The following is a 21418-nucleotide window of genomic DNA, read 5'->3' as shown; positions in this document are numbered from 1 at the left end:
AATAGTTTCCTGTACACCAGGAAACCATTTTACTACGTTGGGTGGTAACCATATAACCAAATTATGGCGCCTGGTGATTTAGTGGGTAGTTAAGGTACTCCAATCGGATTGATCCGGTGAAGGTTTATATCCAAGGGGTGGGTGGGGTTTATTGCTCACGTAATGCCACTCAGGGATGAGTGAGGCTGGTCACTCTCATCTTAAATGTCAGGACCAACTTGCCTAGCCTCTGGCTTCTACGCTTCTCCTGGAGCAACGTAGGGTTGGGTGATGGATATATACGGTATATATATATATATATATATATATATATATATATTTATTTATGTTCTGGCTTATACTCTTCTCCTGGAGCAACGTAGGGTTGGATGATGTATATATATATATATATATATATATATATATATATATATATATATATAGATTGTGCATTATTGTGACCAAAGACGAATAGAGGACTTATAAAAAGGGAGAACTGAAAAACTAAACTAAATAAATATAGAACAAATGAACTGTGCCACATAGATTAAAAACTAAATTCTGTACCAAGAACGTATGAAAACTGAAGGACTGTACTGAAGAACTTAAGAACTAAAATAAATAGCTAAACACAAAACTATGAGAAACATTTGTCTGAGTTTGAATACCTTTGCTCTTTCTTTATGTCCTAGTAACATGTTAGCCTTCGTAACTGCCTAACACACTTGAGAGAGAGAGAGAGAGAGAGAGAGAGAGAGAGAGAGAGAGAGAGAGATGTAGGGACGAAGGAAAGGAGGAAGTTGAGAAGGAGTGGGTGAGAAGAGGAAGAGGAAAGGAGAGAGAGGGATGGCAGAGTTGGAGAGAGACGGAGGAAAGAGGGTGAAGAGAGGAGGTTGAGAAAGGAATATACTGGACAAAATTAGCTGAGTAATATACAAAGGGGGGGGAGGGAGGGAGGAAGGAGGAAGCGAAGGAACGGGATGGGGAGGAGTGAATGTTAGAGAAGACAGGCGATAGAAAAGGGAGGGGGAAAGGAAGGGAGGACAGGAGAGAAGGAAAGGGAAGAATGTGGGAGAGGAAGGAAGGAATGTTTGGGGGAGAGAGAGAGAGAGAGAGAGAGAGAGAGAGAGAGAGAGAGAGAGAGACACTGACCTCTTTACGTTAGTTTATCGGCCTCATCCCTTTCGCCTATAAGGAGCCAGCGACAACCCCTTCACTACGATTTTCCTTATTTTTTATATGTTGCTGCCAACGCGTTATTGTTTGTAATGGCCCCCCGTACTGAAGGGGCTACTTCTTCAGTCTTGAAAATCTCTTAGGCCGAATAGGAATCGTCTGATGTTGGCAAGAATGAAATGGAATGAGGTATTACAGAGAATTTGTTGTTGTTGTTGTTGTTGTTGACATGTATTTCTCTGTAACGTGAACACAGTGGACTGCAGGCTGAGGTTGCCAGTCTCCCTCAGTGTACCATTCTCCTTTTGGGGTGAGAGGGAGGGAGGTGAGAGACGCGTGTATAGCCAGGCAGTGAAGCCGTCCCGTCATGTGGGTGCCATCACGCCAGGGATGTAGAGAATGCATCACCTGTCTCCAATACCCACTTCACTGCTCTCTTGTACTCCTGCCACCTCCAGACGATTTCATTCAGCTTTGGAGGTACTTTTCCAACTGGAGGGGTTTGACGCAGCCTTCATTGACCCATTCACTACCAGAGTGCTATCGGAAGTTGATTAAAATCGTCTGTTGCCAACAAGAACAAGATTTAAATACCCATCGCTGGACTCAGAGTGTTAGCTACCCCACCTTCAGGAATCGCGGCTAAGCACACAAAGATCATCGCACGAATATTTGTGGTGCTGCAGACTGGCTCCTTCATGGGGTGGCACTGATGTAACAGGTCGGCACAACTACCCGCTTATGCAAACTTCCTTGAGCATCTTCCTTATCTCCCGAAAGGAGGATGGTGTACTGCAAGAGGAGGGGAAGTTTAAGCATGCAGTCCACAGCAGTTTACCTTTGAGTCTAAGCCAACAACAACAACAGTGCAATGAATAAAGCGTCATTATACTGAAGAGATTAACGCCTTCACTCGGTTGACGTATTTTCTGGTTATATTCTTGCTGCCTCCAGACGATTTTAATCATCTTTGGAGAGACGTTTCGACTGGGAGAGGTTAGATGTGGCCTTCCCTTATCCCTTCATTACAAGACTTACCCCCCCCCAGCTGAATAAAATCGTCTGTAGGCTATATGAATGAAACGGAAATGACGTCAGCGTAGTGAAGAGGCTAAGGGAGGTCGTCAAAAGCTTCATCACTATACTCATTCCACCTTAACTTGGCCTAAATTCGTCCATTTGCAGCTTATTTTACGTGGCTGGATGGCCAAGAGGAATGGGAGAAGAAATAAGGAAATGGAGAAAGTAATGAAAAAGAAGGAGAAAGTAAGAGAGAAGGCAGGGCAAGAAGCACGATGGAAGAAGATAAAAAAGAGTAAAGAAAAACATAGATGAGAGAATGACGGAAGGAGGAAGTAAAGGAGATAATAAATTGGTTAACGTAAACACTAAGTAATTTTGCTGCCCCTCTCCTTCTTCTTACTTTAAAGAGGCGTTTTATATGGTAATGAAGGAGGCGGAGGGAGGGCGGGAGGGAGTGGGGGAAGGAGAGGATGGAGGGAAGGAGGGGATAAGGAAAGGATGGAGGGAAGGAGAAAATAAGGAAAGGATGAAGGGAAAGAGAAAATAAGGAAAGGATGGAGGGAAGGAGAGGATAAGTAAAGGATGGAGGGAAGGAGAGGATCAGGAAAGGATGAAGGGAAGGGGAAGACAAGAAAAGGATGGAGGGAAGGAGAGAATGAGGAAAGGATGGAGAGAAGGAGAGAAATGTGGAGAGGAAGGAAGGTAGACAGGAGTAAGAGTGGCATGAGGGAGGAGAGAAAGATGGAGGAGGAAGGTAGAGAGGAGTAGGAGTAGACTGAGGGATAGAGGAAGGAGACGAAAGAAGGGAGGAAAGGAGATGATAAAGAAAAGATGAAGGAAAGGAGAGAGAGATGGAGAGGCAGGAAGACAGAGAGTAACAGCAGATCGAGGGATGGAGGAAGGAGACGGAAGGAGGAAGGAAGAGAATGAGGAGAAGGTGGAGGGAAGAAGAGAAAGGGGGAGGTGGAGAAATTAGAAAGAGTAGGTTAGGTGAGAGGGAACAAAGGGATGGTGTAGAGGAAAGACACAAATGAGGGAGGGAAGGAGGGGATAGAGGAAAAGGTCAGAGGGAAGGACAGAACCGGCATAAAGGCTGAGAGGGTAAGAAGAGGAAGATAATGAAGGAGCAGATATGGCCTGTTTTGAAATCTTTATCGTCTGTTATATCGTAATTATTAGTTATTGTCTTCTAAATTGCCTCTGTACAAGATATCATGGTTCTGTATAATTTTTCATAAGTATACATATATTTTTTTCTCTGCTTACATGATCAAATTGGGTATTGTTCATACTGTAGATAAATTTTCACTTTTACAGCCATTATTTAGTACTTTTAATTTTTCACTATAAAAATCAATTGGTTGTTTGGTTTCGATAATAATAAAAAAATAAAAAATAAGTAATGTATGGAGTCTTTAATAATGTCACCGGATTTAGGGTCGTAGTCTAAGTGGTTGTGCAGACCTCTTAACACATCTTCCTACACGATTTATTGTGCTTATCACCTCACTATTTTACATATATTTAAAAGACTTTAATGGTGCGCAGGAAAATGTTAAGTGAAATAAGCAAAATGAATCGCTAAGGAGAATTTGCTACGGCCATTCATGCCATTTAGAATAGTTCATTAGTTACGTCATATATATTCGGAATGATGGTGGAGAAGTTAAGCAAGATGGGAGTGAGTGTTTCATAAGATGGGAGTGAGTTGCGTAAGATATGGGTGACCATTTCGTTAGATGTGAGTGTTTGTTTATTCCTTGGTGAGAGGATGAAGAGGAAGAAGATGATTTGAAGAGATGAAGGATGGAAGAAATAGGAGGTGCAGGAAAGAAGGGAAATTGAATGGAAAGAAAGGAAGGAACGAGAAATGAAGGAAGGAAGGAAAAGAGAGAGCTTATAGAAGAAAGAATGAGAGATGGAGCGAAGAAGGGTGAGAGGAAGGGTGGCGGGAAGGAGAAATAAAGGAAGAAAAGGCGATCGAAGAGAAGAAAAGGTAGAAGTCAAGAAGAGGGTGGGAATAATTAGGCGGGAGTGTAGGAGGAAGTGAGGGAAGGAGAAACGAAGGAATAAAGAAAGACGAAAGAAGGTGGGAGGAGAGAGAAAGAGAGAGAGAGGTTAAGCGGAAAGGGCTGGAGAAATGAAGGGGTGGAAAGTCGAAAGATTCAGCCACTTCACTACAATGACGTATTTTAACTGATTTTTTTGGTGGCTTCAGACGATTCAACTATATTATAGGAGAGACTTCAGACTGGAAAAATTAGTTAGCCTTGACTTATCCCTTCACTACTATACTCTTTTTACTCTAACTTGGCCTATAATTGTCATCCTTCGATCCTGACCACCGAGTTACAGCAAGAGAGTAGGCTAATACAAGAATATGATGCTAGTCACGAAAAAGTGCTATTGAATGGGTGTAGAGCCGCAGTACTGTCTGTTTCTGCCACTCAGTTACATGAAATAAGCTGCAAAAGGACGGAAATCCAGGCCAGGTTGCAGTGAAAAGGGTATAAATGTTCTCCTTGAATAAAATCGTGTGGCAGCAACAATAATGGACTGGAAACATCGTCTGGCTGAAATAAACACTGCCTCTTTGTAATACTCAGGGTGGTGGAGAGGAACGCCTTCACGTGGTGGCACCGATGTACAGTAGCTGGGCGGCTCTACTGCCCGGTTATACTGTACAAACGTCCCTCGCCTCCCTCCCTATCCTCCCAAATGGAGGATAGTAGGCTGCAGAAGGGGAACCTCAGCCTGCAGTCCACCGGTTTTAGGTTCAGATGAGCTTGGGGGCCACAGCAACAACAACAACAACAACAACAATAATAATAATAATAATAATAATAATAATAATAATGCACAAAGGACGACAGACACAATCACACAAAAAAGGTCATCCTACCAACAGACTGACAGAGAAACAAAGGATACGGAGGACAAGAAGACACAGTAAGAGGTTAATACAAAAATAATATGGTACATTGTCATAACTTCAGTCCGATTTTTTTTTTTTTTTGGGGGGGGTATTCTTGCCATCTCCAAAAGGTTTAATTCAGTCAAGGATATATTTTTCGAACGGTGGGGGGGGGGTGGAATTGGATACTGCCTTCACTAACCCCTTCCCTACCTTGGGACTCTCCTGAGCTGAATAAAATCGTCAGGTGGTAACTGAAATCAACTTAATCCGTCATCGTAGTGAAGGGGTCAGTACTCAGTCTCCTATGACCCGCTCAGCTGAATAAAATCGTCTGGGATATAATAATAAAGCTGCCCCGACCATGAGAGGGTTAACCAAGCGGCGAAGTTGCAAAAACCGCAGGAAAACCTAAATAGAATGAAGGAGCAAAAAGTTGAGGGAGTGGAGTTTGGCCAAGATTTTCATGTTGTGAGTTGTAAGTTTGCTGTTTGGGCCCCTTGAGAGAGAGAGAGAGAGAGAGAGAGAGAGAGAGAGACTGTATTAATGAGTGAGCGAGTGAGTGAGTGAATGTAATGTGAGAAAGGGAGCTGGCAAGAGAGAATGATGGAGAGTGAGCAAGTTACGGTACATAAGTTAAGAGTGAAATGAGGACAGCAGAGGGAGGAGGAGGGGGAGGGGGAAGAAGGAGAGAAAATGTGAGAAAGTGAGTGAGAGCGTGAGTGAGTTTGGAGGCAAGTTTAGAGTGAGATGAGAAAAGAGGGAGAGAGAGAGAGGGGGGGGGTTAGAGAGATACAAATAACCTCTTCAGTTCGATGGCACTTTATTTATTCTTTCTATTGTACTTGATGAGATTTATGTCGTTGAGAAGAGAGGGAAGAAAAGATGGAGAGAAAGAGGAAGGGAAAGAAGGAATCAGAGGGTTGGAAGACTAAAGAGAAGAAAGAAGAAAGGAGGGACTGAAGGAATGAAATGGAAAGGTAAAAAGAAAAGGGACGTTAAATGAAGGAAGAGATGGAGGGAAAAGTAGGAGTGAAGGAGAACAGGAAGAAAGTATGGAAAGAAAAGGGGGAGGGAAAGAAAGACAGAGGAAGGAAAGCATGGAGAAAGGAAGTAGCTAAGAAAAAATGAGAAAGGGAGGTTAGGACTGATAGAGGGAAGGACAAAGTGGAAGTCAAAAAGGAAGGAGGAAAGGAAAGGAAGGAAAAGAGGAGGAAGGAAGAAGAGGAAGACAGTAAGAAAGGAAAGATGAAGGGAAAGTGAAATAGTAAATGAAGAAGGAAAACTGGATGATGAAACGAGAGAGAGAGAGAGAGAGAGAGAGAGAGAGAGAGAGAATTATGGAGACATACGCATCAACATGACTGTCTCCATTTCTATTCCATTTCCTCTCCCTCACCCAGTTTCTCTCTCTCTCTCTCTCTCTATCTATCTATCTATCTATCTATCTATCTATCTATCTCCTTCTTCTTCTTTTTCTTTTTCTTCTTTTTCTCCTCCTCTCCCTTTCTTACCCCCTCGTTCTTTCCTCCTCCTTTCCTTCCTTTTTTTTTTTTTTACCCCATTTTGTCCATTCATCTTTCTTTCTTCCTTTTTTTTTTTTTTTCTGTTTTGCATTTCTTCCATCTTTGTTTCTTCCTTCCTACCTTCATATCTCCTCCTCCTCCCCTCCATCCTTCCACTCTGTCCTCTTCCCCTCCTACTCATTCCTCCTCCCTTCTCTCCTCTCTTCCTCTGTCCTTCCCTGTTTCCCTCCACCTCCTTCCTTCCTCCCCAGTTTATCAAAACCCACATTGCTACGGGCCATAAAGCAAACCGTATTTATAATTCTAATCACGATATCATAAGACGGAGCTAATTTATCCTCTCTCTCTCTCTCTCTCTCTCTCTCTCTCTCTCTCTCTCTCTCTCTCGTGTGTGTGTGTTATTGCTCTTGTGTATGTACCGTATCTGCGCATTTGTGTGTTTTTAGGACATCAGTGTTTTGTTAAGTTTGAGAGAGAGAGAGAGAGAGAGAGAGAGAGAGAGAGAGAGAGAGAGAGAGAGATCCGCATCGTCATTCCATTCACCCATAATTTTCCCCCTGATACCATATACCCTTTCATCTCCCCATTAAGCTGTCTCCCATTTATTTCAGAGATCCATTAACCCATCCGCTGCCCATTAATTAACGCTCTTATCTCTGGCAGCCACACACGTCACCCTTCGAGCACCAATGCCCACCGTCTGTGTTGTGATACTGCATGGGTAAAGAAGAATGGGCGTAAAGTAATTTCCTTTCCAGTTAGCTGCCCATTAGCCACCCATTAACCCCATTACTCACCCATTAACCTCAGCTTTCTTCTTACCCACTTAGCAATCGCCCATTTTCTCCCCCACAGAGCTATGACGAAAGGAATTTATATGTTAATTATCCAGTACTTTTAGCCTCCCATTATCCACCTATTAACCCCATTAGAACCCATTATCTCTCAACACAGCCACATTATCAACAGTATGAATTAAGGAGGCGAACGCGCATTCTGATAAATGATCCCTTGTGTTTAGGAAGTTTTTGTCCACCCATTATACCCCATTACCACCCATTAGCCCCATTATTTCGCCTTCACAGAGCCACAACGTCCACGGAATAAGGAAAAAAATATTAGCTTTTTTTTTTTTCTGTACATTTAGTTGCCCATTATTCACCCATTACCCCCATTAATTACACATTGCTTATACAGTAACTTCCTCCTGGATCCATGAACAGAGAAGGAAAGCTGCAGTGTTATATTTTCTCTTCACTTAACTTGCCCATTATTCACCCATTATCCCCCATTATCTCCACCCAATAACTCTCCATTATCTCTACCATTAACCTTGCATTCTCCGCTAAGTAACCCCATTATCTCCACCCATTAATTTCCACTGTCTCCCAGTAACCCCTGTTATCTCCACCCATTGACCCCAACTGTCTCCCTCCATTAACCCCAGCCATCTCCCCCCATTAACCGCATTATCTCCCATCATTAACACCCACTCTCCCCACCCATGAACCCCATTATCTCCACCCATGAACCCCATTATCTCCACCTATTAACCCCATCATCTCCACCCATTAACCATATTATCTCCATCCATTGTGACCTCCCATTAACGGCCATTATCTCCGTCCACAGAGCCACAGCATCCACGGCATGGGTGAGGAGGACCGCCACAACCGGCCCCACCAGGAGATGGGCCAGCTCACCTACGAGGAGAAGAAATTCCTCCTCAGCGTCGAGAGGGGAGATGTCGCAGGCGTCAGGAGGTACGTGCAGGGGTATTTTTTTATGCTTCTTTGTTTTTTAGAGGATTCCGATGGTGTTTTGTGTGTGCGTGTGTGTGTGTGTGTGTGTGTGTGTGTGTGTGTGTGTGTGTGTGTGTGTGTGTGATGTTTTTTTATTTCAGTTTCGGTCAGGTTAGTGCAAAGAAAACGGGAAGATGTCCCAAGAATCAGTATATATTTTTTTTGTTATTGTTTTTTTCTGGTGGTTTTTGGTGGGTTTCGTGAGGTTTAAGTGGAATGTCATTGTTGTTGTTGTTGTTGTTGTTGTTATTTTTGTTGAAGAGGGTTGCTAGTTTCCATCGTTAGGACTGGGTGATTTTTTTTTTTTTCTGATGGGGCATGCGTCAGGAAAGGGGGTTTGTTTGTTATGGAGGTTTTGGAGATGTGCTGGAGGTCTTACGGGTTCCTGGTGGTCTCTCAGTTCATATCTATAGGTCATTCATCCTAACTTGGCCCAGATTTCATCCTTATGTAGCTTTTTACACGGAGGTGAATGGTGGGAAAAGACCATGCTCCGGCTCCACATCGCTCCATAGTACTTTTTCGTGACTAACGCCATATTGTGGTGCTAATCTATTGTTATCACTCCGTATTCAAGGTGCAGAGGTGAAATGTTGGGCCAGGTAAGCTGAAAAGAGTATAGTACAATAGTTCTTTCACCTTAACCTGGCCCAGATTTTTGTCCTTCTGCGGCATATTTCACATAGCTCAGTGACAGAGAAAGACAATAACACAGCTCTTCATTGTTTCCATGTAGCACTTCTTTGTGATTTTACCCATACTCTGGGGTTAAGCTAATGCCATAACACAGCATTAAGGGTGGAGAGATGGCTGTTTAGGACCAAGTTAAAGTCAGTAGAGTGCTGTGTGTGGCTACTAGTGGGTCAGCCGAGCATAGCAGAGGTTCCTCCGTGGTGTTGGGGGGGGGATGATGTCACTGCCGTCAGGAGGTAGGTTTCTTGTTTCCCTTGTTTGTGGTTTATGGGGATTTAGTGGGCGTTTCTGGTGGTTTTCTTCGCGAATGTAATGGTTCTGGTGGATTTCCTTTTTTTTTTTTTTTTTTTTATAGGATGCTTTGTTTATGTGGATTTTGATGTGGAGAGTATGGAGAAGGTTAGCTGGGTAAGGAGGATTAGGAATGTTGGAGACAAAGTTGCAAGAGACAGACCTAAGAAGACAAGGAGTGAGGTTTTATGTACAGTAACAAAAAATCTCGTAAGAGGGGTCTGGTGATATCCAAAATGGTCAGTATAGCTCCTGATATTCCAATGTAATTTGTATGTTATCATCTGAATATATGTATGCAAACAGTACTGGCCAGGCGGTGTAAGGTAAGCGACAGTATGTGCCAACCTGAAGAATTCAGTTGTGTCAAAGTAGGGTAGAATTTCCTGGGATTTTTTGGTAGTCATCGTCTGAGTGTCATCGTTTCGCGCGGTGTGCAACGCTACTTTTCTGATCGAGTGAGCGGACCTGATGGTAAAGGGGCAAACCAGAGATGCTGCAAGAGATCGAGCAGTCATCAGGCGACCCAGATTTACACATGCAGTAATTCTTTCACAATAACTTTCCCAACATTGGTGACGTATTTCATATACACTCTCAGTTCCACTAGCACATTTCATGTACACTTAGCTTATTTCACGTACACACATTTCGCGCACACTAGCATATTTCATGTACAGAGTTTATTTCACGTACACAAACTCATTTCACGTACACCGGCTCACTCCATGTATGGTACGGTTCTACATCCCTGTCATAAACCGCTTCTTCGTGACTGGCACCGTATTCTTTTTTCAATACAGTATATTGTTACAGCTGAGCGTTGAAAGACGGAGAGATTACAATATTAGGCCAAGTTAAGGTGAAAAGGTTATAGCAACGGCAAGAACTGTAAGAATGTAAATGTATGGATAGGGTTGTGATTTTGTGTTTATTCCGGAGAGATGGGAGGCAAGGGGGGAGGAGGGAGAGATGGAAGGAAAGTGGGGAGGATGGAGAGATGGGAGGAAAGTGAGGAGGATGGAGATAGGAGGAAAGTAGGGAGGAAAGTGTGGAGGATGGAGAGATGGGAGGAAAGTGAGGAGGATGGAGAGATGGGAGGAAAGTGGGGAGGATGGAGAGATGGGAGGAAAGTGAGGAGGATGGAGAGATGGGAGGGAAGTGGGGAGGATGGAGAGATGGGAGGAAAGTGGGGAGGATGGAGAGATGAGAGGAAAGTGGGGGGGATGGAGAGATGGAAGAAAAGATGGGGAAGGGAGAGATAGGAGGAAAGTGGGAGAGAGGAAGAAAGATGGGGAGAGTATTAAAAGGAAGGAAAAGAAGACGGAAGGAGGAGGAGGAGGAAAGGATAAAAGAATGGCAGAAGGAGGAGAGAAAATGGAGAAAGAATGGCGGAGGGTAATAGAAAAGAGGGAGAAAGGAGATAAAAGTGGCAGATGAAAGAGAAGAAGTGTGGAGAGGATAAAGGAAAGAAGGAAGAAGAGTGGAGGGATAAAGGAGAGGAAGGAGAAAAAGAAGGAAGAAGAGAGAAGATAAAAGAAAGAGGAAGTAGGTTGGAGGGGAAAAGAGAGACGTAGAAGAAGGAGAGAAAACGGAGCAAGAAGGAACAAAGGGATAAAAGAAAGAGGGAAAAGGGAAGGAGATAAAAGAGGGGAAGGGAGAGGAGGTAAAATTTATTGTTTTCCATAATACCTCCCTCTCGGGCAAAGGGAGGAAGGAGTTACGAGGGGGAGGAAGGGAGACGGAGAGAAAAAGGAGGAGGCAGGGACAGCTGAGAAGAGAAAGAGTGAAAAAAGAAGGATGAAGAAGGAAAAATAAAACAAGGGAGAAAGAAAGAAAAGGCACTTTAGAGAGAGAGAGAGAGAGAGAGAGAGAGAGAGAGAGAGAGAGAGAGAGAGAGAGAATGTCAAGAATCAGATAAAACCCCTTCAGTGCGATGATGTATTTTTCAGTTTGTTCTATGTATACTTCTAGACGAGATTAATCAGCTTAGGAGATAGAGCATTGTATTAGTAGGGTAGATGACGATTATAGTTAACATACTCAGTTCGGTAAGTCTCTCCCAGTAAGAGTAATTTGTCAGACGATGGCAAGAAATGACTCTAGGTCTTTCCACTAACTTGGCCCATATTTTTGTCCATTTGCAGCTTATTTCACGTAGATCAGGGGCAGAAGACGGTAGTAGGTCCAAATTTTCGTCCTCTTATAGCTTTCTTTTCACGTAGGTCAGTTTTAAGACAGAACTACAGCTCTTCATCCTTTCCATAGCACTTCTTCCTGACTGTGATGATATTGTAGTGTTAATCTATTGTTGCAGCTCAGTATTCAAGATGGAGAGCTGACAATTTTAGGCCAAGTTAGAGTAAAATAGTATAATTGTTTGTTGTCGTAGTGAAGTGCTTTAAAAACTCTTCTCCTCTTAGCGTTCTTTCACTGTGGTATTTAATTCACCACGATACATGAAGCTTTTATTCAGGTGGGAGAGACTTTAGTAATCTTTGCTGTCCGAAGACGTATTTATTTTATTGTATTTTTATTTATTAACCTATTCCTTATTAATCCGTTCTATAAATCCCATCTACATTAATCCTTTCTTTATTAATCCATTCCTTATTACCCCCTTTTTTATTAACTCATTCTTTATTAACCCATTCTTTATTAATCCATTCTATATTTACCCATTCCATATTAATCCATTCCTTATTAACCCATTCCATATTAACCCATTCTGTAATAATCCATTCCTTATTAACCCATTCTTTATAAATCCATTTTTTATTAACTCATTCTGTATTAACTTATTCCTTATTAACCCATTCTTTACTAACCCATTCCTTATTAACCCATTCTTTATTAACCCATTCCTTATTAACCCATTCTTTATTAACCCATTCCTTATTAACTCATTCTGTATTATCCCATTCTATATTGACCCATCCCTTAAGTATCTTTTTTTCTTGTATTCCTCCTACCCCAAGACAAATTTTATTCAGCTTACAAAGACCTCTGTTGCCGAAGGTGTTGATAAGAGCTACATCTGACCCGTCCAGGTGGAAAAGCGTCTCCCAAGATCAATATAATCGTCTGAAGGCAGCAAGAATCAGATTTTAAATACGTCATCGGATTGAAGGGGTTAACGAAAACGGTTCATACCTGTGTTCATTAAATTATTTGCCACTGTGGACGCACATCAGTATTTTATCCAGCCTCATGCCAGACGATTTTTTCCAGAAGAGAGAATCAGAAACCCCAGTTGTAAGTGGGAACCGTCTGTCCGCAAATTAGAGCAAGTAATTATACTCCGGCCACCGTCAGACAGTTTTATCCAGCCTAAAGAGACCTGTTGTACCAAAAATGATAGAAGTTGTACCAGTTAACATGGCGGCTGATACGTAAGGACCAGTTTTCGTTTTATCTAATGTTTACTGATTTTATTCAGCTGAGGATTAGCAAACGCGGTTATCGGGTTATTTGTTATTATTATTTTTTGTGTGGTTCAGTGCTCGTAGATTGTATGTGTGTTATCTGTTGCTTGGTAACCTTTGATGCCAGGTGATCTGATGGGTCAAGGCGCCTCATCCTGATATAGCCCATAAGGGTTTAGATCCGAGGGTTGTTTGGCGTTTATTAATCACATAAATGCCACTCAGAAGCTAACAACCGGTCGCTGTCGCCTTAAATGTCTCGACTAATTAGCCCAGCCCTGGACCTCGACGCTGCACATGGGGAGTAAAGCAGATGATAAGTAAATACAGTACCACATAAATGGATAGATAGATAGGTAGATAAAAAGATAAATACATTCATTCATTCATTCATTTATTCATGCTTTCATTCATTTATTCTTTCATGTAGTATATACTTAGAGAGATAGTGACCTTTCATCCGTGTTCTGAGTGCTTAGGAGACTCTGTAAATGCATCAAATACCTCTTGAGCGTTTTATTTTAACTGCAGCGCCTTACTGTTTTCTTAACGTGCCTTTACCTCTCGCGTAACGAGCAAGTAATGTTTATGGTCCTCTGTGTTTATTTATCTGGCTGTGTGTTTGTCCGTCCGTCTGTTCAGCCTTTGTGTTTATTTGTCAGTCTGAGTGTTTGGCCATCTGTTCGAACTCACTTTTTCATGTCTGTGCTTCGAATATTTAAATGCTGTTGACTGTATCTATGGCAAGTTTGAATGCAAAGGTCATGGAAAAGAGATAAAGGTGTGTGGAATGAAACTAAGGTCATGGAAAAGAGAGAAAAAAGGCGTGTGGAATGAAACGAAATTTACCACAATCATGCTCTTATCCCATGTCTCTCAGAAGTGTTCTATACTCTCTTTAACTTGGCCCAGATTTTCGTCCTTTGACAACTAATTTCACCTGGTTCAGTGGCAAAGGAAATATTGAGACTTATTTCCTTTCCATAACACTTCCTCCTGACTAGCATCATGTCCTAATGTTGATCTCTTTGTTGCAACTTAAAATTCAAGGTCAAGAGATGGCAATTTTAAGCCTAGTTAGTGTGTAAAAAGAGTAGTGCTATAATATTTTCTTACTGGTATATTTTACATTAAGAATATACGAGAGAAATGTCAACGCCCTCTGCGGAGAAGTTTATAAGTATAGGAGAGGTGCGACGGAGATTCCCCTCCCCCCCCTCTCTCTCTCTCTCTCTCTCTCTGCTACATCTCAAACACCTCCTCCTCAGCGATTTATTTTCCATTGTGCTCTTCAGTATCCTCTTTCCTGTTACCGATGCAACCTATGTGGATGTTCAAACTACATGAACAGCATGCAAGGGAATGTTAAAGTACTAAATGCAGAGTAAATCGCTAAGGAAGAGGTACTGCGATGCCTCCTATAAGCCCGAAGAAACAAGTCTTAGAAGTGGAGAAAAAGTCCAAGGGCTGTCTTATGTTACGTACGAATAGATGTCAAAGTAATATAATTATGGATTATTATTATTATTATTATTATTAATAGTAGTAGTAGTTGTAAGAATAATAATAATAATAATAATAATAATAATAATAGTAACAGTAGTACGCATTTACTTACTTATATATTTATCGCCACGTTTCGTTTTAAGCTTGTGTCGCCGGGTGTCAGCATACAGTGATACACAGGGTGGTTCATCAAACGCTCCTCTTCCACTTTGCTGAGCATTATGTTGCGTGTTACGGGGACGAGTCAACCACCGTTATCAGTACCTATCCTCCGTCATATGTTAATTTCCTACTCAAGCTATCTCATCCACGCCCAAACCAGCACTCTGGGCAGTCCCCGCAACACGTACAGTTGCCAAGTGAGGTCCTAGTGGAGCGCTATTAACGGACCTCCCTGTATTAAACCCCTTGACGTCGGTGATATTTTGCTAGTTGGTTTATTTGGTTTGTTTGGTGTCATTTGATTTATTATGCCATCGGACGATTTTATATAACAGTAAATGCTTTTGGGGTTTAGTAAGGCTATATCTAACCCCTCCAGTTACAAGAGTCTGCCCTGAACCGAATGAAATTGTTAGAAGATGGCAAGAATAAAAACAAAAAATGCGTCCTCAGGCTCAATGGGATGAGTCTGTTGCAGCGAGTGGGTTTATCAAGGTGGTTTGCAACGCCTGCAATATTTGAGCGTCTACTGTATAACAAAAAGAGGGTGTTATTAGCCTGCATGTAGTGATTCCATATAAGTTGTAGCTCACCTCTCATCACCCCAGTTCCCCTACCTACCCTCACCCCTTTCCACCCAATCCCTCCCCTTCCCTCCCCTCTCCTCCCCTCAGTTCACCTCATCCAGTCCCTCTCCTTCCCCTCCCCTCCAACCCTATCCTCCCCTCCCCTCTCCTCGCCATCCCCGTTATGGTGAATATTGTGATGCCTTTTTATGGGTCAAGAATTTTTACGTCTTTTGGCAGTCGTAAAGTTTGGTATATTGTCTTTGGCAGGCAGGCAGGCAGGCGGAGGGGGGGAGGCAGGGAAGGGAGGTAGGGAGGGAGGGATTAGAGGGGAAAGTAGGGGGATAGTAGGGGGAGGGAGGTAGAGAAGTACTGTAGGGAAGGAGGAATTAGGGAGGGAGGTGGAGAGTTACAGAGAGAGGTAGGGAGTTAATATAAGGGGCATGATAATTCGGGTAGAGTGAGAGGTAGGGAGTGTAGAAGAGGCACAGAGAGTTAAGGGAGAGATGAAGGGAGGGAATGTGGTAAGAAACTGAGGAGGTAGGGATTGTATTAGGGAGATAGTGACGGGGTTTGGAAAGAGGGAGGCAAGGAACGAGACAGGGAGGGAGTTGGGACAGGGAGGGAGCACTGGTAGAGAAGTAGGGGAGAGAGGTAAGGAGGGAAGGAGGGAGTGATGCAGGGAGGTAGTGAGTAAGGCAGGGAGGGAAGTAAGAGAGTGAGGAAGGAAGGGAGTAAGGCGGAGGAGACGTGAGGGAGGTAAGGGAGTGAGGGAGGTTGGGAGTAAAGCGGAGAGGGAGTGAGGGAGGTAGGGAAACAGGCAGGGGGTTGAGGCCTTTGAGAACTGCGAGTCAACCTTTCAGTACCGTGTTTTTATATGTCTTCTTATTGCTGCCAGACGATTTTACTCAGCTTAGGGGAGATTTTCGTAGTGGAGAAGAAGATGGGAGACAGGCATGAAAAGAGATAACGGAGATAGAGGGTGAGAGAGGTGGGAGGCACATAGGGAGGGAGAGGAAGGAGGGAGGGAGGCAGAGTCAAGGGTACGAGGAGGCAGTCAAGGTAAGAGAGAGACAGACAGACAGACACAGACAGACAGTCAGACAGACAGACAGACAGACACAGAGACAGACAGACAGACAGACAGACAGACAGAAAGTTAGGATGAGTGATTAAGTTAATATATGAATTGATGGACTGTGAAGGGGAGAGAGAGAGAGAGAATTATAACAGTGATATCCAAATGTTGAAAGATATTTTTTTTTCTCTCTCTCTCTCTAATGAGGGATAGTAATACTAAAGATGTAGCCTAAGGGTGTAGTGCTGAGAGAGAGAGAGAGAGAGAGAGAGAGAGAGAGAGATAAGGGATGGAGTGGTAGAGTAAATGAGAGGAAGAGGAACGGAGGAATAGAAAGTAGGAAAGGGGAGGGGAAAGACAGAAAGAAAAGAAGAGAAGGAAAGGAAGAAAATAGGGGAGGGAGGGGAGGAAGAGGGAGAGAAGGGAGGTAGGGTAGGGGGGGAGAGGGAGGGATAGGAAGACGAGGAGGGAGGGAGAGAAACTAGTAAATGGGAAGGAAAGAGAGGGAGGGAAGGGAGGAGGGAAGATGAGACAGCGAGGGGGGGGGTTGAATACATAAAGGGAAGGGAAGGAGGGGGTAGAGAAAACTATGAGGGGGAGGGGATAAAGCGGATGAGAGAGAGAGGGGTTGGCTGAAGAGAAGAAGGTGAGGGAGGGAAGGGAAGGAAGGTAAAAATTTGATTGGAGGGAAAGAGGTCATCCAGCATGGGGTGTAAAAGCATATGGATAGTTGGACACGGCTTGAGAGAGAGAGAGAGAGAGAGAGAGAGAGAGAGAGAGTGGGGGTGGGAAGGCGAGAGGGGGAGAAGGAAGAGGAGAAAGAGAGGTTTGAGAAGGAAAAGGGGAGAGGAGGAATAGGAAGAGAAGAGGGGGAGAAGGAAGACGAGACATTGTGGAAGAGTGAATAAAGGAGAGAGGATGGGAGAAGGAAAAAGAAAGAGAGAGAGAGAGAGAGAGAGAGGAGGGGGGGATGAGGAAGAGGAGAGAAAGAGGGAAGTAGGAAGAGGGCTGAGAGGAATAATGGGAAGAGGGAAGAAGAAGAGAGGTGAGGGAACAAGAGAAAGCGTTAAAGATTAAGGGATGTAGGTAAGGATGAGAGAGGGAGAGAGAGAGAGAGAGAGGGAGAGAGAGAGAATATTAAGGCGTAATATGTAGAATTTATGGCGGTGGAAGAGGTGCCAGGAAGCCTCTTGATAACAGCTGTAAATAACTCCTCCATTCAAAAACGTCACGAAAGCTGAATAAACACCGTCAAAAGGTAGAGAGGATACACTAATGCAAACTACGTCATCGGAATGAAGTGGTGAATGTTAAAGGCCGTATTCTAGGCGGCATGGGAGTCTTCGAAGCACCTTATTCTTAGCGATTTATTTTGCATATTACGCCCATTATCCTCTTCCATGTTTCTGAAGGGCTACGAACCGTCCTTCTCGACACACAATATTGCCCAAAGCCTAATCCTGCATCTCTCTCTCTCTCTCTCTCTCTCTCTCTCTCTCTCTCTCTCTCTCTCTCTCGGCAGTGTTCCTATACGTCAGATCCTTGTTTTCTGTAATACCATATTTACCAGCTTCTCGTTTTCTCTGGTAGGCTTTCCCGTTTTCTGCCCAAGCTTATCATTTTCTATTCTTGGTTATTCTTAGGTTCTCGTTTTCTGTGGTAGACTACTATGCTTTAAAATACAGGTTCTCGTTTTCTGTGGTAGGCTTCTCCGTTTTCCATGCCAGGTTATCGTTTTCTGTGGCGGTCCTATAGGGTCGCCTACCTCACACTAAGTCATTTGTGATGGGATCTTTTTATGGGATACTCTGTCTCCCTTCTTTTATTCCTTACCCCTCCCCCCTAACCTTTTCATCTTACTCCCCCCTCCCCTCCTCTCTCTCTCTCTCTCTCTCTCTCTCTCTCTCTCTCTCTCTCTCTCTCTCTCTCTCTCTCTCTCTCTCTCTCTTCATTCTTTACAGTAATCTTCCTTTAATTATCATCCATCACCATTATTATTTAAGTTCAGTGGTCTTATTTTCTCTAGTATTCCATCCTAGCTAACACCAGACAATTTTATTCAGCTGAGAGTGAGTCATAAGAGCCGTGGTGTTGTTTTCCTTTATTCTTACCTTGTACTTATCTTCATTTTTCCGTCTTCATCACCTTAGCTCTCAGACGCTCCTGTCACCTACTCTCGGCTGAAGAAAATCGTCTGGAGTTAGCTGAAATAGATTACTAGAGTTATTCCCAACATGAAAGGGCTAAAGGTGACAGTATTAGCTCACTTATAATCCAGTAATTCACCTTCAGTTGAATACAATCGCTTGGCGTGTACTGGATAAAATAATAGCGTTGTTCCGACCATGACGAGGTTGATTTCCCTTTCCCCTCCATTTCATCATACTTCCCGCAGCTTCCTCTGTCCATTATGAATATTCGCTGTTCAGTGTCTGTTTACTTACCTCTAATCTGTTTTCTTCAGTTATTTTCTTTCCTGAACATTGGTTTTTCTCTCTCACAGTTGTCAGGGAGAGGAAATGGAGGAGGAGGAGAAGGAGGTGCAGGAGCAAGAGGAGGAGGAGGAGGTTGATGATGATGGTGATAAAAAGAAGAAAAAGTCGAAGAAAAGAAACCAGGCTGAAGAAAACGTACGGTACTAACGAAAAGGGGGATACTGCCTTAGACTTCACTGAACCAGAAAAAATAAAAAAAATAAAAATCATTCCCTTTAGAACAGAACGACCACAAGTCATATTTATTGTGGCTGGAAACAGTACAAAAAAATCCTGGGTAGAGCATTTATCATTTATCAATAAACTCATAGAGGACCTAGGCTTTGTCCACTGCCCTATCATATATTAGAAAAAATGTTATCTCTTTTCTTTTTCCCTATTTTTTTTTTTTAGGGGGGACATAAAGACACTGGTGTGGTTCGGCCATGTGGAGCAAATGGAGAACTAGATACTAACTAGGAGAGCGAATGGAAGGAGGGATCAACTAAGTGCAGCCAGAGAGCGAGAGACTGACTGGGAGACCGAATGGAGAGTGAGAGATGGTCTAAGAGATCGAGTGAAGGGTGAGAGACTAACATGGAGAGAGGGTGGAGAGTGAAAGAATGACTAGAAGAGCAAATGGAGACTGATGTTGACTAGGAGGGCGAAAAGAGAGTGACATAATAAGAAGGAAGATGAGCGGAGAGTGAGAGAGTAACCAGGAAAGCGAATGGAGAGTGAGACTGACTGCGAGGATATTTGGCGAATGAGAGACTGACTAGGAGAGCGGATGGAGAGTGAAAGGTTGACAAGGAGAGTAGCTGTCTGTTAGGAGAAGAAGACGGAGAGGGAGACTGAGAACAAGATAGAGAAATGAGATGCAATAGTAGCCTAGTGTATGAAAGGGAGTAACTGACTAGGAGAGACAGTGATGAGGTTGGGAGGTAATGCAAGAGTAGGAAACGAAGAAAACGGCTAAACTTCATGGACATAAAGGCTGACAGTCCCATTCGTCCTCTAGAATACGACTCGCAACCGTCAGTGGGGTAGCCAGGTCCCCAGTTGTACCGCTGGGTGCACATGGGCAAGGGAAAAACGCTAGGCTAAGCAAGGAAGGAGGTTATTGTGTGTGTGCGTGTGTGCGTGTTAGAGAGAGAGAGAGAGAGAGAGAGAGAGAGAGAGAGAGAGAGAGAATTTTCCCTCCTCTTTTGTACGCTGGCCGTCCATCATTCCTCTCTACGTTTGGGGCTGGCAGCAAATTAAGCGAATCCCGGAGTAGATCAGATCACAATGGAAATAGACAACGAGTATGCCAACGATACATCAGACAGGCGATTATTACGGAAGGGGAACACGAATAGGTGATACCAGGGCTGTACACACACACACACACACACACACACACACACACACACACACACACACACACACACACACACACACACACACACACACACACACACACACACACACACACACACACACACACACACACACACACACACACACACACACACACACACACACACACACACACACACACACACACACACACACTCTGCCCCTGAAAACATACAGGTTCCTCTCCTGGTAACATCGGCTGCACTTTGCCTTATCTATGGCGTGTGAATATTGGAAAGGAAAATTGGAAGGGGGATTGGCATAAAAGGCAAGAAGAGGAAATGACGCGAGATAAGTGTATTTCTCCATTTCCCCCAAGGTCTCTCTCTCTCTCTCTCTCTCTCTCTCTCTCTCAATGACAAGGATGGAGAGGGAACATTTGAAGAGGGTTTGTGTGATGGGGTGAGAGGGAGGGGTGAATTAGTTCCATTTCTCTCTTTTATCTCTCTCTCTCTCTCTCTCTCTCTCTCTCTCATTATGTTTTTGTTGTGTATAAACCGTATTTTTTTTTTTTAATCTTCCGTCTCAAATAAGTTATTTCATTTATGTGTTTCTCTTGGTGAGTCACTGTTCAGTAGATTCGTTAACCTTTGTGTCTTCATCATCCTCAAAAAATATCATCATCATCATCATCATCATCATCATCAGCACCATCCTCCTCCTCCTCCTCCTCCTCATCATCATCATCATCATCATCATCATCATCATAACTCTATTTCCCCACCGTTATAAAAATGGCGATATACCGGATAATCAGAAATAATTGAAATGGAAAACTAAACCAGGAGGCGCAGTCATTTCAGAATCCAGTGTAATGGACCAATTGACCATTAACTCCATTATTTAAATCAAGGAAATTCGCCATCATCATCATCATCATCATCATAATAATAATAATAATAATAATAATAGTTGTAGTAGTAGTAGTTGTAGTAGTAGTAGTAGTCATAGTAGAAGCAGCAGCAGAAGTAGTAGCAGCAAATTTAATGACTGGCAATTTTCAAGCCCCTTTAGAGCGGTGACATTCCCTTTGAAAAATCTAAGGACATTCCAACCCACATTCATTTACTGTTCAAGGGGAGGGAGAGAGAGAGAGAGAGAGAGAGAGAGAGAGAGAGAGAGGAAAAAGGAGAATGGGGGAACGGTAGGAATGGAAGAGGGAACATACAGGAGGGGAGATAGAGAAGGTGATTAAAATAATGGAAGGGGAAGGGGAAAATATCAGAGGAGAGAGAGAGAGAGAGAGAGAGAGAGAAAATGAAAAAAAAAAAAAATCAACCCTACCCTTGCTTTCGAGGCTTTGTTTTAAAGGGTAGACTATAACTAAGATATACACAGTACTTTAAGAATCAAAGACAAGGATAGCAAAGTAGGAAGGCTCTCCCCCACCCACCTATCTCTC

General features: G+C 43.2%; 1 protein-coding gene across 1 annotated transcript in view; it reads left to right on the top strand.

The window, feature by feature from the left end:
- LOC145401902 (transient receptor potential-gamma protein-like) overlaps positions 1-21418 on the top strand; it is a 151296-nt gene that overhangs the window by 11497 nt on the left and 118381 nt on the right. Inside the window, exon 2 of the mRNA XM_080274008.1 lies at positions 8251-8381. Coding sequence (XP_080130134.1) covers positions 8251-8381 — 131 coding nt within the window. The remainder of the gene's footprint in view (positions 1-8250; positions 8382-21418) is intronic.

This window comes from Coenobita brevimanus, chromosome 57 (assembly GCF_032717465.1).
Source record: "Coenobita brevimanus isolate Jiangsu-jjx chromosome 57, ASM3271746v2, whole genome shotgun sequence".
NCBI classification, from domain to species: domain Eukaryota; kingdom Metazoa; phylum Arthropoda; class Malacostraca; order Decapoda; family Coenobitidae; genus Coenobita; species Coenobita brevimanus.
The sequence above is the reverse complement of the archived record's forward strand: the minus strand, read 5'-3'. Positions and strand labels throughout refer to the sequence as shown.